At 36.6% G+C, this 14,133-nt stretch overlaps 2 protein-coding genes across 8 annotated transcripts in view; one reads left to right on the forward strand and one right to left on the reverse strand.

The window, feature by feature from the left end:
- The window catches only part of LOC126626321 (transmembrane 9 superfamily member 3-like), a 28,483-nt gene that overhangs the window by 4,154 nt on the left and 10,196 nt on the right, over positions 1 to 14,133 (reverse strand). The gene's annotated exons all lie outside the window — the stretch shown is intronic.
- On the forward strand, positions 4,938 to 12,298 carry LOC126626319 (uncharacterized). 2 transcript variants are annotated; one of them, XM_050295610.1, is made up of 9 exons: positions 4,938 to 5,101; positions 5,619 to 5,663; positions 5,870 to 7,243; positions 7,537 to 8,887; positions 9,366 to 9,645; positions 10,025 to 10,132; positions 10,221 to 10,499; positions 11,403 to 11,546; positions 11,715 to 12,298. In XM_050295610.1, the coding sequence occupies exons 3-9, from the start codon at positions 5,887 to 5,889 to the stop codon at positions 11,901 to 11,903; spliced, it is 3,708 nt and encodes a 1,235-aa protein (XP_050151567.1). In that variant the 5' UTR covers positions 4,938 to 5,101; positions 5,619 to 5,663; positions 5,870 to 5,886; the 3' UTR covers positions 11,904 to 12,298. The 2 variants fall into 2 exon arrangements, with proteins under 2 accessions (XP_050151567.1, XP_050151568.1); XM_050295611.1 differs by having other exon boundaries at positions 7,549 to 8,887.

Below are 14,133 nucleotides of genomic sequence, written 5' to 3' on the forward strand. Positions count from 1 at the left end.
ATTATAAACTCAATTGAATTGAAATTATTAAATCACATTACCAGTAAATAAACATTTTATTAATATTCAAACAAAATAATTATTAGTTAATGTGGAAATAATTTGTTTTGTTTTAATGTGAAACAAAAAAGAGGCGAACAAAGGTGACGGAGACGGAGTGCCTCACCACGTCATGAGATGTTTGATGCCTTACTGACGTTTTGGTACCTACGTTATGCCGTAGGGTGCGTCTCACGCTTCTAGGAGTGGGCACTTAGAACCGAAAACCGAAGCCGAAACACGAACCAAATCGAACCACACCGAACGGTTTGGTTTTGCGGTTTTGGAACGGTTTCGGTTTTGAAACCGAACCGCAACATAGAAAACGGTTTGGTTTCGGTTTTGGCTTTTGAAAACCGCACCGAAACCGAACTGCACCGCAAATATTAATAAACATTTAATTAAATGTCCATATTAAATTTCATGTTTTAATTGGTTGTTTGTTAGAATCCATGCACTTAGTATGGACACAACCACACTAGAATATCATCATTCATCACTTTCTTTCGTTCATTAACTTGAAGGACCTTTGTTATTTTATAACATCACACACACACATATATGTACAAGGGTGGACTAATCTTGTTATCAAGAGTCAAACAATGATCTAATGAAGTCCACTCATTTGAAGCATCATATCACATATTATAGTATGAAAGTTTCGTTCATGTTTAATGAATTCAAAGTTATTCAACTTGTTTTATGTTATACCTTGTACGGGACACCCTTTGTTGCACAAACATATTTTAACATCACAACTGCATGCAACATGCTAATTGTTTATATAACAAATGTCTTTTTCCTATTGCTACTGGGAAATGCTTATTAATATGTTAAATTGCAAATTTACATTTTTTCTTAAAAATCAAACTGAAACCGTTTGAAACCGCACCGAATCGAACCAAACGGTTTGGTTTCATTTCGGTTTTGGCTTCAAAACCATACCGAACCAAACCGCAAAAAACTTTGGTTTCGGTTTTGGTTTCACTCAAAACTGCACCGAACCAAACCATGCCCACCCCTACACGCTTTTTTTTTAATTTAATTTCTTCGTTCTTTCTCTGTCTACGTGGTGGCACGTGATTGGGGGGCTTTGCGGGAGTGAGGAATCTGGTGGTTTGGTAGTCAACGCCTTGGGATGATTCCTTGGCTTCCTCCCTCCCTATTCGGATCTGAATTCCCCACTTGGGCACGTAGCAATGTGGGTCCACTTTCTAGCAATTTAGCGTTGATCACAAAAATAACGCTACATGAGAAAGTTTCTATTATGACCAAAATCCGGGTGCATCACGTGTTTTTATATAATGGTGGAAAATTTTATTTTTTAAGTTATTAAATTTTTAACATACATATCTCATAATTTGTAGTAACACGTGATATATCATCATGTGTTCTTGTCACATTGAAAAGTCTCTCACACTACACTCCAGGCCTAACGAAGGATTATGAGCTCACATTTCTTCCAACGTTGGAGGGCCCAATTTTGTCTGAAGGGAAAATGAGAAGCCTAAATTCCTTTCAAATTGTACTTTAGGTAATTCCGTGTACATTGGAGGCCGCACAACAAATTAAGAGCCAAAATGGATGGAATGCATGATGTACTCATATTGTGTCTCAAATAATTGAAATAGGGTCACCTACAACCATCAGGGGATGGTTCAGTGGTTGGAGAATAATTTCAAACTTGCATTTTACACGACACGTTCTAAGTTTGATTTCTAACACTAGTGAATCACATAACGGTGACCCGAGATAGACTAAAATTATAATTTTAATACTCCTAGGAGATACCAAACCATAGTGGCACACCCTGACCCGGAATGTCCACTGGGACTCCAAATTGAGCTGTGCTGACCAACACCGGGAAGGTGACGAAGCCATAAGTATAATGATGTGGAAAATGTGAATAAATTTAAACCTAAAAGTACCTAAAGACAAGAGTGCGATGTGAGCGAGGATGAACTCATTTCACACGTGACATCAGAGCATAAGTAAAGTACAGTAGTGTGGATAAGGATCATACCCTCATAAGTAACCACCTATACTGAGATTTGCCAAGAATCCTTGTCGATACGAACTTTTAGCAACTAAAAACTGGATGGGCGCAAAAACAAGAGTGAGTGGGCCTGAAAATAAAGTTTTTAATAAAAACCTTTTGAAAACGTTATAACCTCTTGCTGTAAAACCCGTATAATTTCCCAAAAAATAATAATACATAGGTATATAGAAATCATGCTCGAGAGTAGTGAAAACCAAGTATATGCCATGTCAAGTATGCAATGAAACAAGTAAGACAAGTAAAATAAATCAATGTAAAATGATATGCCAGGCGGAGTCACATAATGTGACCTGTACGGCTGAACCTATAGCTCATTAACCAATTCTTGCACACGAGTTATAACCACCTAATGTTGTCTATATGACATGCTGGGTGTAAATAAATACGCTTAAGTGCTACGATCACGTGAAGGCTGTGCGAAGTATCGCAAGTCACATACGAATTGGAACCACCTAATGTGGTCTGTACGACAGACTGTCACCTATTTTGGATCCAAGGTGAGCATACAGTGCGGAAGGTGAACAATCACATGAAGGTTGGCCCTAGCCTCGGGTGGAGTACTAACACCAGGGTGCAGTATAATAAGCACTAAATGCATCTAAACATAACCATACACATTGCAATCATTATCATCTATCTGTACTCACATGAATCTTACCTAGGCGTCCACAACATCATGCAATAATAAGCATATCTATACTAATGTATATACTAAAATATAATGCAATTGACATGACATTTAAAAACGTAAATCCATTTAAAACAATTTTTTGGGAAAATAGAAAACATATATACGTATATATAGAAAACCAAAAGCCCAGTCACTTGGAGTATGCGTTACAACTCCCTAGCACAAATATCAAGGCGTCACGAACGATCGGCGCCTAGAACAATTATCAAATCATGTCTTAGAATTCTTATCAATAGAACATATAACTTACGTATCCTATTCGGGAAGATCCGTACGTCGGATTCCCAATCTGTAAGTTTCTAATATCCTCAAATATTATGTATTATAATGTATCAAAGTTGGGTGATGATTAAACGGTTGAATCGTCGATTTATAGAATTATCAAGTAACACACCTTAATCAAACTAGATTCACAATACTCAAATCACATCATATGGATATCAAATATGAAATCAGGATATCAATTTAGTGTAAAAATAGCATCGGTGGCCCACTGGCCACGCGTCACCACAAGTGGCGGTCAGCTGTCATGACTTACCGGAAAATTCAACTATTTCTAAAAATTACCAAATTTTATAAGAATGAATATCTCAATGAGTGGAGCAACTTTCATACCTATGACTAAGGCCAATTTGGCCGGCAAAAGCCTCAATTTCATGAAAACCCGCTGGAAACCCTTAAAATTGGGTAGTTGTTGATTTTCCACCAAAACGAACTCCGACGCCTTCGCCAAAGCTTGGGCTTTGCTCCTGGGGTTGAGAGGAGTCTTTTAGTGTTGATCATCGACGGTGAAACTCGCCGGAGTCACCAGAAAAAAGGTTAAAACTGCAGGATGCCCCCGTGGGTTTGTGGCTTCAATTTGTGAATTTGGGTAAGAAATTTGGGAATCTAACACTACAAAGATGTAAGGCTCATCAAGGGCTTTCCATGGACACCAAGATCACCCAAAACAGGGTTTGTACGAAGGAGATATGAGAGGATCAAGTTGGCAGGTCAGGTGGAGAAACCGGGTTTGGTCGGTTCTCTCCTTCTCCCTTCCCTCATTTCCCCTTTCTCTATTCTCTAATTGGTCACCGCTCATCTCTTCTTTTCTAATTAGTCCGGTCCCTCCCTCATTTCTCTCCTTTATACTCCATCTCCACTGCCCATCCTTTATGCCCTTAAATATGGGCCACACATGACTTTCTAGATTAAGCTAAAAAAGTCTAGAGCTTTCTAGAAATAATTAATTTACTAAAATGCCCCGACTTTAAACATTAATATCTCCTTCGTTATAACTCCAAATTGCGTTCGGTTTGCATCCACGCGTTTGTAGCAATGAGTACTACGAGGATATGCCAAGAAAATGAGTCTGACATGAAATGACAAGGCAATCAACAAGAGTCAACGCATTTGCCTCAAAGGGCATTTTCGTAAATTCACTTATTAAAATTATATAAACCGTAAAAATTAGGAACGGGTCATTACAATAGACAACTTAGATACTGCCGTATAAATACTATGCATTCAAAATTACTATTATTATTTAGTAATTCAAAATACTTTTTTTTTCTTTTTCAAAATAGTTATTACCCACTTTTTTTTCTCTTTCATGTAATTCACTAGGAAGTTTTGTATGAATTTACTATAATTATTTTATTGTTTGTTTGATAATTATACTTTTAACAATAGCTCATTAAATTGTGTTTAAAATTATTGAAAACGCTTTTAAAATAACTTAAAGTGTTTTAAAATGACTACTTGCAAATCTTAAACAAAAAACACTTTTAATCATTTTAAAAATACTTTCAAACAATTTGTGTCTTCCTCTATAACCCACCATATTCTAAAAAAAAAAAAGGACTATTTAGTGGCTTCGTTATTGCAGTTCACCATTCCGGCGGTTGGAAAGACTCACAAAAGCATTTTAGCCTCCCCTGATCACTATTTTGCGATTTACTAACAACAAAAATCTAACCCTCTACTATATATAAATTAGTATAAAATTCTTATTCTTAATAATTTATGCAACAAAAATTTATATGACAAAAGTTGTATTTTGTTATCAAATGATCGCATAAGAAAAATAACAATAAACGAGAATAGTGACATATTAATACTTTTTATGGTCATAAAAATGAGAGTAGTGAGTGGAATATATTCAAGTTATTCCCATGAGCATCAAAATCTAAAACTAAACGAAGCTTTTGGTATTTGGACCACCTCCACCTCGATTCAGGAGACTACGCCTCCCTCCTCCCAAAAGCCTACAAAGACGAGAAACAAAAGAAGCAGCGGCGCCGGCAGCAACCGGTCACTCCCATTCCCACCAGGTGCCTTTCTTCTCTTCCTCCGCCGCTCTCTTATTTATCCAACAACCGTTTCTTTTTTCTAATTGCAAGTTTCAACCTTTTTTTGTCCCCTTCTCCGATGCCCAGAAATCATTTTCCCCCAAAAAATCACGGGTTTAAATTAAAAATCAGATCTTGATTTTCTCTGGCCGAGAAATAGTCTAGTGTTTTGTTGCAACGGCTATGAAAGTTTCGTGGGATTTGAATCCCACCCCGCGAACTTGTAAATCTGTTGGGATTTTAAGGGTTTGTAAATTTTGATTTGTGGGATTTGGGAATCGCAGTCTGCCTGTAAATGCCGGATCCACGTTGAGAATGCGCGGTTACGGGATGGAAAATCGTGCCTGTACTCTCATGTGATGCATTTTTACAACTTGGGTTTTGAATTTTTTCTGGGAAAAGTTAAATTGTTTTGCTTTGTTTGGTTGCTCGGAAAATGTGGGAGAAAGGAAAAGAATTTTTTTGATATTCTGAATGTTCCATTTTTTTCATTGTTCAGGACAGTAGAAGACAAAATGGCACCAGTCGTTGAGCTTAATACAAGGTAACTTCTTAACTTTATTTGGAAGGAAGGAATGTCAAGTTCGTTTCCTTCATTTAATTTTTAGAAAATCTGTTATGTTTTTTCACTTTCTTAGCAAAGTGGGGCAAACTGGAAGATGGGTTTTTGAACTTTTGTTTAGGATGAGCTTTTGTTAATGGTGTGTTCTCAGGATTGGTGGGTGCTTGTTTTTTGATGCATGCTTGTAGGTTTTAGGAGGCTGAAAATGGCCGACTCAAAGTCCGTTGACGTTATTCTGGACTTTCTGCGGAAGAATAGGTTTTCAAGGGCAGAGGCAGCTCTTCGAAGTGAGCTTGGTAATCGTCCTGATTTGAATGGTTTCCTTCAGAAGCTTACTTTTGAGGATAAGGATTCTAGTCATTCGTCGGAAGCTGAAAACAGGGACAAGCTAGTGGTGGAAAATCAAGGCTTGGGATCTCGGAATGGTGATGAAGTTTCTCAGGAACTTATAGTGAAAGAGATTGAGTGTGGAACTGGTAGAAATGGGTCTGAAAGCAAATGGAAAAATGCTACTTCTATTGGGGAGTGGAATAAATCAGTTGATGTGGCTGGGACAAATCACAAGAGCTTTGCATTCTCTAAAGGTTTAGAGGAGACCGTGCTTGATTTATATTCTTGGCAGTCCAGTCCGAGCAATGGACCCGCAGAACCTTATCAAAGTGATGGTGGTGGTATTATCAGCAACTTCCCAGAGCCTCAAATATCCCAGCAATCAAAGAATCATACAACTGAAGTTCCCAATTCAGGTAAAGCCATTTTGAAATATGGAGAAGAGATCAGCTTTTCTGGTGAAAAGAAAACCTCATGGTCTGGAAGTACTAGCAAACCTAGTGTGGAATTCAAGTATGACAGAACCCAAACAAGCGAACCTAAGGAACTTGACCGACAACTTAAGACGAGTACCGCGTTCTTCAAAGAAAATGCAGAAGAGTTTTGCTTTTCTGGTGAAAAGAAAACCTCTTGGTCTGGAAGTACTAGCAAACCTAGTGTGGAATTCAAGTATGACAGAACCCAAACAAGTGAACCTAAGGAACTTGACCAACAACTTAAGACGAGTACCACATTCTTCAAAGAAAATGCAGCAGAGAATCCTTGGCCAAGAATCGAAGAACCAACAAATCCACCTTCAGAGATGTGGAAAGATTGTTCTGTCAAGACCGTGTTTCCTTTCTCCAAGGGTGATGTGTTAACGAGTTATGATAGTGCTTCTGGTTCTGACAAAAAAGAAGGAAAGAGAAAAAATGAGTTGACTGATATTAGGGCAACAATAAAGGAGCAGGTTGATGAGGTGGGAAGAGCTTTATACTTAAGCCAGTCACAAGGGAGTTCTGAGCAAAAGACCATTAGTAATTTAATTTTTCCTATTTTGTCTGAGAATCAAAAGGAAGAGTTCCCTAGGCTGCCACCAGTCAAACTCAAGTCAGAGGACAAACCATTGAATGTTAATTGGGAGGAAAAGTTTGAGCGAGACGGACCTGGCCCAAAACTCAGCTCTGCTGACAATGCTCTTCTTATTGGGTCATATTTGGATGTACCTATTGGACAAGAAATCAACTCTTCAGGTTAGTTGTTGATACTCTTTGTTTTGTTTTAAGTAGCTATTGTAGTCGTCAGTTTATTTTTATTTTCTAGGCTTTCAAGACTTAAAATCATTGCAGACCTTTTCATTCTTATATGCTTGGAAGCTCTCTTCCTCAATGGTCATTTGTACTCATTCCTTTGTTTGCTTAGATAAGTAGAGTTTGTATTGACCATTCCTCAAATTTTTGGATTTCTGAAGTTGTTCAGAGTCAAATTTCTTGTCACATTGTCTTGGTTGTTTTGATATCTCTAGTCTTTAATTTCTTCTTTAAAGATTATGGTTCAGGTGGAAAAAGACCTGTAGGAGGCAGTTGGCTGTCTGTAAGTCAGGGGATCACAGAGGACGCATCTGATCTGGTTTCTGGTTTTGCTACCGTTGGTGATGGATTGAGTGAAACGATTGACTACCCCTATTGGGACTCTGATGAATATGATGATGATGATGATGTTGGATACATGAGACAACCTATTGAAGATGAGGCATGGTTTCTGGCCCATGAAATTGATTATCCTAGTGACAATGAAAAGGGAACAGGTCATGGGAGTGTTCCAGATCCACAGGAAAGGGGCCCAACCAAAGAGGAGGATGATGATCAATCTTTTGCTGAGGAGGATTCTTATTTATCTGGTGAGCGATACTTTCAAGCGAAAAATGTTGAACCAATTATAACTTCAGATGATCCTATGGGATTATCAGTGACTGAATTGTATGGGAGAACCGATGAGAATGATCTGATAGCTCAATATGATGGACAGTTGATGGATGAAGAGGAGCTTAATTTAATGCGTTCAGAACCTGTCTGGCAGGGCTTTGTCACTCAGACCAATGAACTCATCATGTTAGGGGATGGGAAAGATGTGAATGAGAATGGAAGGCCATGTCTGGAAGAGGTTTGTGTGGATGACGACCAGCTTGGTTCAGTAAGATCAATAGGTGTGGGAATCAATAGCGAAGCTGCTGATATCGGCAGTGAAGTACGGGAAAGTTTGATTGGAGGCAGTAGTGAAGGGGATCTAGAATACTTTCAGGACCATGATGTAGGAATTGGTGGGCCACGGAAGAATCATCAGGACTCAGATAAGAAACATATTGATAGACTTGAGAAGGACAAGAAGAAAACTAGTAAACATGAGGCAAATAAATATACAGTTGAGAACAATGATGGTGCTTTTAGACAGAAGAAAATTCATTCAGAAGGGGGATTTTCATTCCCCCCACCACTGAGAGATGGGCAATTGGTGCAGGCAAGCTCTAGTAAACCTTTATGGTCGAACAACTGCAATGCTGTTGTAACTGAAGAACCTGATGATGATAAAATGCTTGCTTCGTGGAGGGAGAAAAGTAACGAGTCCTCACCTAGAATGAGTTCTAGGGATGAAAATAATGCTAATGCTGTTAGATCCACAAACTCGACTCCCTCAACGCTCTCTAATTATGCTTATGCTGAAAGAGAGCATGCCAAGCAAGAAGAAGATGAGAAAATTGCTGCTGTTAGGGAGGAAGATAGGGGGGCATCACTTGAGGATGAAGAGGCGGCTGCTGTGCAAGAGCAAGTAAGGCAAATAAAGGCTCAAGAGGAAGAGTTTGAGACCTTCAACCTCAAGATTGTGCACAGGAAAAACAGGCACGTCTTCACCTATTCACCAGTCTCAAATGTAAATTAATTGATCATGGTTCATTACAGGAGAATTGTGTTTCGGGTGTTGGATTTTTCTGTTTAAACCAATAATACATTTTAAAAAGCTCTGGAAACTTTTGAAACTGTAGCATTAGACCTTTCTTCAAGAAAGAAGAATAATACCTTAATTACTCCCGTCTATCTGTCTCTCTCTCTCTCTCTCTGCCTGTCTGTCTGTCTGTCTCTCTCTCTCTCTCTGTTTCCTTTATTTTTCTTTTCTGTACAACATAAACAACATCATGACAACACAATCCGCCTAAACTTGAAACAGCTTTCTTGTGTGATTTCCTTTGTTGAGACATGTACTCTTGTGATGGACCTTAGTCTTTCTGCTTTTGCTGATGTGAAGCTCTTCATTGCTATCTATTTTATCATTGGCTACTTAACTTGATTCTGACTTGAACCCCATGTTTTTGTTCTGCAGAACTGGCTTTGAGGAGGACAAAAATTTTCATGTTGTTTTGAATTCTGTGTTAGCTGGCCGCTATCATGTCACCGAATATCTTGGATCAGCTGCATTCAGCAAAGCTATTCAAGCTCATGATCTACATACAGGCATGGATGTATGTGTGAAAATTATAAAGAACAACAAAGACTTCTTTGATCAGAGCCTTGATGAGATAAAGCTTCTCAAATACGTCAATAAGCATGATCCTGGTGACAAGTACCACATTCTTCGTTTGTACGATTACTTCTACTATCGAGTAAGTAAATGCACAGTTTGATATTTACTTTATCTTATTTGGTAGCTTTTATAAAACTTTGAGATAAATAATTGTTTCATATGTGCACATTTATTTGCTAGATTTGTATGACTTGTCTTTCATTGTCTTGTGTACCTGGGACTCCTATGCTTGGGGGCAGTGCCTTTATGTTAGCATGGGGAGGGAAAAACTTGAAATTGTTGTATATCTATTCTGTGGTTAATTATGTTAAGATTGAGAATCCTTTGGGGGCAGGTTTTTTACAGTCATTTGTATTCCCATCTTGCGCCTCCTGTTAGTGCATTGGTCTTGTTTGTGCATTTATAAGTTACATATTTGTCTCAATGAATGTTAATTAGAATTTGACTTTGTGTGGTAGGAACATTTGTTAATAGTATGTGAACTTCTCAAAGCAAACTTGTATGAATTTCATAAGTTTAATCGGGAGTCAGGAGGGGAGGTCTACTTCACAATGCCACGACTGCAGGTTTGTTTGGTCCCATTTTCTATTTGACAACCGTTTAGTTTTTTTTTCTTTTTATGCTGGTGGTTTAAATTTATTGAACATTATGCAGTCAATTACGATTCAGTGTCTAGAAGCGCTTCAGTTTTTGCATGGCCTTGGCATGATACATTGTGACTTGAAACCTGAGAATATACTGGTAAAAAGCTACAGTAGATGTGAGGTCAAAGTCATTGATCTTGGGAGTAGTTGCTTTGAGACGGATCATCTCTGCTCCTATGTTCAGTCCAGATCCTATCGTGCTCCTGAGGTTATCTTGGGACTTCCATATGATAAGAAGATAGATATATGGTCACTTGGCTGCATCTTGGCCGAACTTTGTACTGGCAATGTAAGTGCTATGCATCCTTGTATGCTTATCATTAGATTTTTAATTTTCTAATGTACTTATTACAAACAAGGTAACTAAATATTGACTTTTTTGCTATAAGCAAAATATTCAGTTATCGGGTACTTGAGATCTGTTAATATCCTAATGTTAAGCTCTAACCTGACTGGTAGTTGAAGTAAATCTCAGCTCTGTAAGAATACTGACTTATTTACGTGTTTGTGGCTGTCTGTGTACATAGAGTCATGATTATTATTGTTATCATTCTGTATGATGTCTCTGGTAAGTTCTGTGGTTCATCCGTAAATCCATTCGAATTTCTAGTAGATGCGGAGATGAAAACCTTAACATGGATTCATGAGATAAATGACAAAGCAAAACAAGTGTTTTTTTCACATATTGTTGTGCAGACTTGTCTACTCACTGATGTTGCTATGAATTTTTGTTGTGTTACGAACGCTTTGATGCCTATAAAATCAATTAAAAGAACTAAGAAAATTATACCTGAACCACATGCAAGAAATGGTGTATAACATTGTGTCAGTATATCTGATTCGGTTCTTCATTCAGAGCTTCAGCTATACATAGAATAAAGTACATATACTGAACAGAAATCTTTCTTAGTACAAGTATATGTAAAAGCCCTATAGATAAACAATGTTATAGTTCACTTCTCATGGGAAAAAGTACATACTATCCGAGTGGCTGGCCGAAAGCATTTAAAACTGTCATTTAGACAAATCAAGTGTAGGCAATAGTGTATAATATTTAGTTGTCATTATTTTTTGGCAACGAGGATTAGGGATGTGTGATTTTATTGCCATTTGAAACTACTACAACTTTTCTGGAAAGTAAACAAAATCATGATAATGGTGCTAAATGTTGAAATGAACTTACTTTGTGTAGGTACTCTTCCAGAATGATTCACCTGCAACTTTACTTGCACGGGTGATGGGAATCATTTCCCCTATTGATCAAGGCATGCTAGCGAAAGGGCGTGATACATACAAATACTTCACAAAAAATCACATGCTTTATGAACGGAATCAGGTAAGCCATACAGATTTACTCCATTTCATAAATCTTCGTAAATTCACGAACCTGCTTTCCCCAATTCTGTAGGGTAGTGTATGTACAAACACTGGTAACTAGTTTACAAGGTATTCATGTATTTATTTATCTATCTCGTAAACAATGCTATTCTCCTCTGTTCTTCAGGAAACTAACAGACTGGAATACCTGATACCAAAGAAGACATCCTTGAGGCACAGGCTTCCAATGGGGGACCAAGGCTTCATTGACTTCATTGCTCATCTGCTTGAGATAAACCCGAAGAAGCGCCCTTCTGCATCTGACGCTCTGAAGCACCCGTGGCTATCATATCCTTATGAACCTATATCATCTTGAACGCTCCCACGGTCTGAAATTCTCTTGGGAAAGACAACATAGTGCAGTTGCGCTTGCAATTTGGAGTTCTGGGCGTCTTAACTTATGAAGGGGCCAACAGTTGATTCCTCAATGGAACTAGTTATTTATATGGATAGATTTCGGCCCTTCACGTTGCTGCACGGTGCTTTGAAAGGTGTGTTTGGTTTTTGTTGGAAATACCTTTCGTTCCTCCCCCCACCAAAGTTGTATTCCAAAATTAGCTGTAATCCAAGAATGTAATTTTGCACGCACTGTATTCTATAGGTTCTTTCTTCGCTTTGTTTGGTCCGGTGGAGGCAGAGGATCATCTTGAAATCTTCTTGTACATGATTGTGTGATATTCTTTTAGGTAATTTAGTAGTTATCTTGTGAAATACTCACTGTCCAGTTTTGCTTTAGCCTTGCCACGCTACCGCTGCTTTGTATAAGTTTTGATCCGTATGGCTTTGTTTTCAGTTTTCAGTTTTGGTTATGATAGTTTGTTGTAATGTTAGGAGAAATAAAAGAAAATTGTACAAAAATAATTCAAAATTTTTGGGGTGGCACTTGCTGGCTGCCACGAAGTCACACGGTGACTTTCTGCTACCCGAAGAATTTGAATCAATTTGTACATTTTTGTTAATTTTTCTTTTACTTCTCTTACCACAACAAAAAATTATCATATTTATGCTCTTCAAAATATATTTTTCTGTGCAAAATCTATTATAATTCATAATTAGGCACTTGTAATCAACGGTTTAAAACCTAAATTTAAAGATATTTATCCTCTTTTTTGGTTAATTTTTCTTTTATCTAAATCAAAACTACATATTAATAGAACCATCTTTGTCAACAATAAGAGGGTGAAAGACTATTTAACAAAACAAAATTTTGCTATTTATTGTTTAAGCCTTACGTGCTTGTGATTTTAATATCTCTAATTAAAAAAAAAATATATATATATATAGACTAAATATACATTTTAACATCTCTATATTTTCACATATTTTTTTTACATTTCAACTTAAATATTCTACTAAATATAAACTTGTTGCTCGATAAATCGTAAATCTGCTTCCAAATACATTATAAAAATTTCCTTAATGCTCAAGGAAAATATTTCAAGAAAATAAAAAATTTGCATTTTTTAAAGAAAAACGTGGACTAACACTTACGGTTTTTAGTCGGTTTTGCAAATTCATACATAAATCACCGTTCAATCTATTTATTTTCACCTTCGCCTCACTGTAAAGTTTTGAAAATAAGGGAGACTTTCCGTTGAGATTCTTGAGTATAGATCACCATTTGGCAATGCTCTAGGCCTCAGTAATATGTTTTTCAATTTTTTTTGTAGTTTTTGACCCAAATATTCGACTAAATATACATTTGTTGCTCAATAAACTATAAATCTGCTTCCAAATTTCTCAAACAGTTTAACTTAATTCTTAGGTAAAATATTTTGCGAAAATAAAAAGTTTGCATTTTTGTCAAAAAAATATGGGTGTTAGGCGGGCTCGATGCACGTAAAACAAGGTGGACTCAGCTCACGCAGAACGAGGTAAACCATGGCACACAAAGAACGTAAATATGATAGTTTGTTGTAATGGTAAGAGAAATGAAAGAAAAATGTGCAAAAATGATTCAAAATTCTTAGGGGTGGCAAAAAGTTTGAATCATTTTTGTTAATTTTTCTTTTATTTCTCATTCCACCACAACAAACTATCATATTCATACTCTTCAAAATATACTTTTCTGTGCAAAATCTATTATAATTCGTATTTAAACACTAGTAATTAACAATTTCAAACCTAAATTTAAAGATATTTGAACAATACTTTTCTGTGCAAAATCTATTATAATTTGTATTTAAACACTTGTAATCAACGATTTAAAACTTAAATTTAAAAATATTTGAACCTTTTTTTTTGTTAATTTTTCTTTTATCTATATATAAACTACATATTAATAGAACACTCTTTGTCAACCAAAAGAGGGTTAAATACTATTTAACCAAACAAATTTTTTATATTTGTTGTTTAAGCCTCACCTACAAGTGATTTTGACATCTCTATTTTTAATAAAAAAGTATAAACTAAATATACATTTTAACTTCTCTATATTTTCACTTATTTTTTTTACTTTTCGGCTTAAATATTTTACTAATATACACTTGTTGCTCAATAAATCGTAAATCCGCTTTCAAATACATTATAAAGATTTCCTTAACACT

This window comes from Malus sylvestris, chromosome 6 (assembly GCF_916048215.2).
Source record: "Malus sylvestris chromosome 6, drMalSylv7.2, whole genome shotgun sequence".
NCBI lineage: Eukaryota > Viridiplantae > Streptophyta > Magnoliopsida > Rosales > Rosaceae > Malus > Malus sylvestris.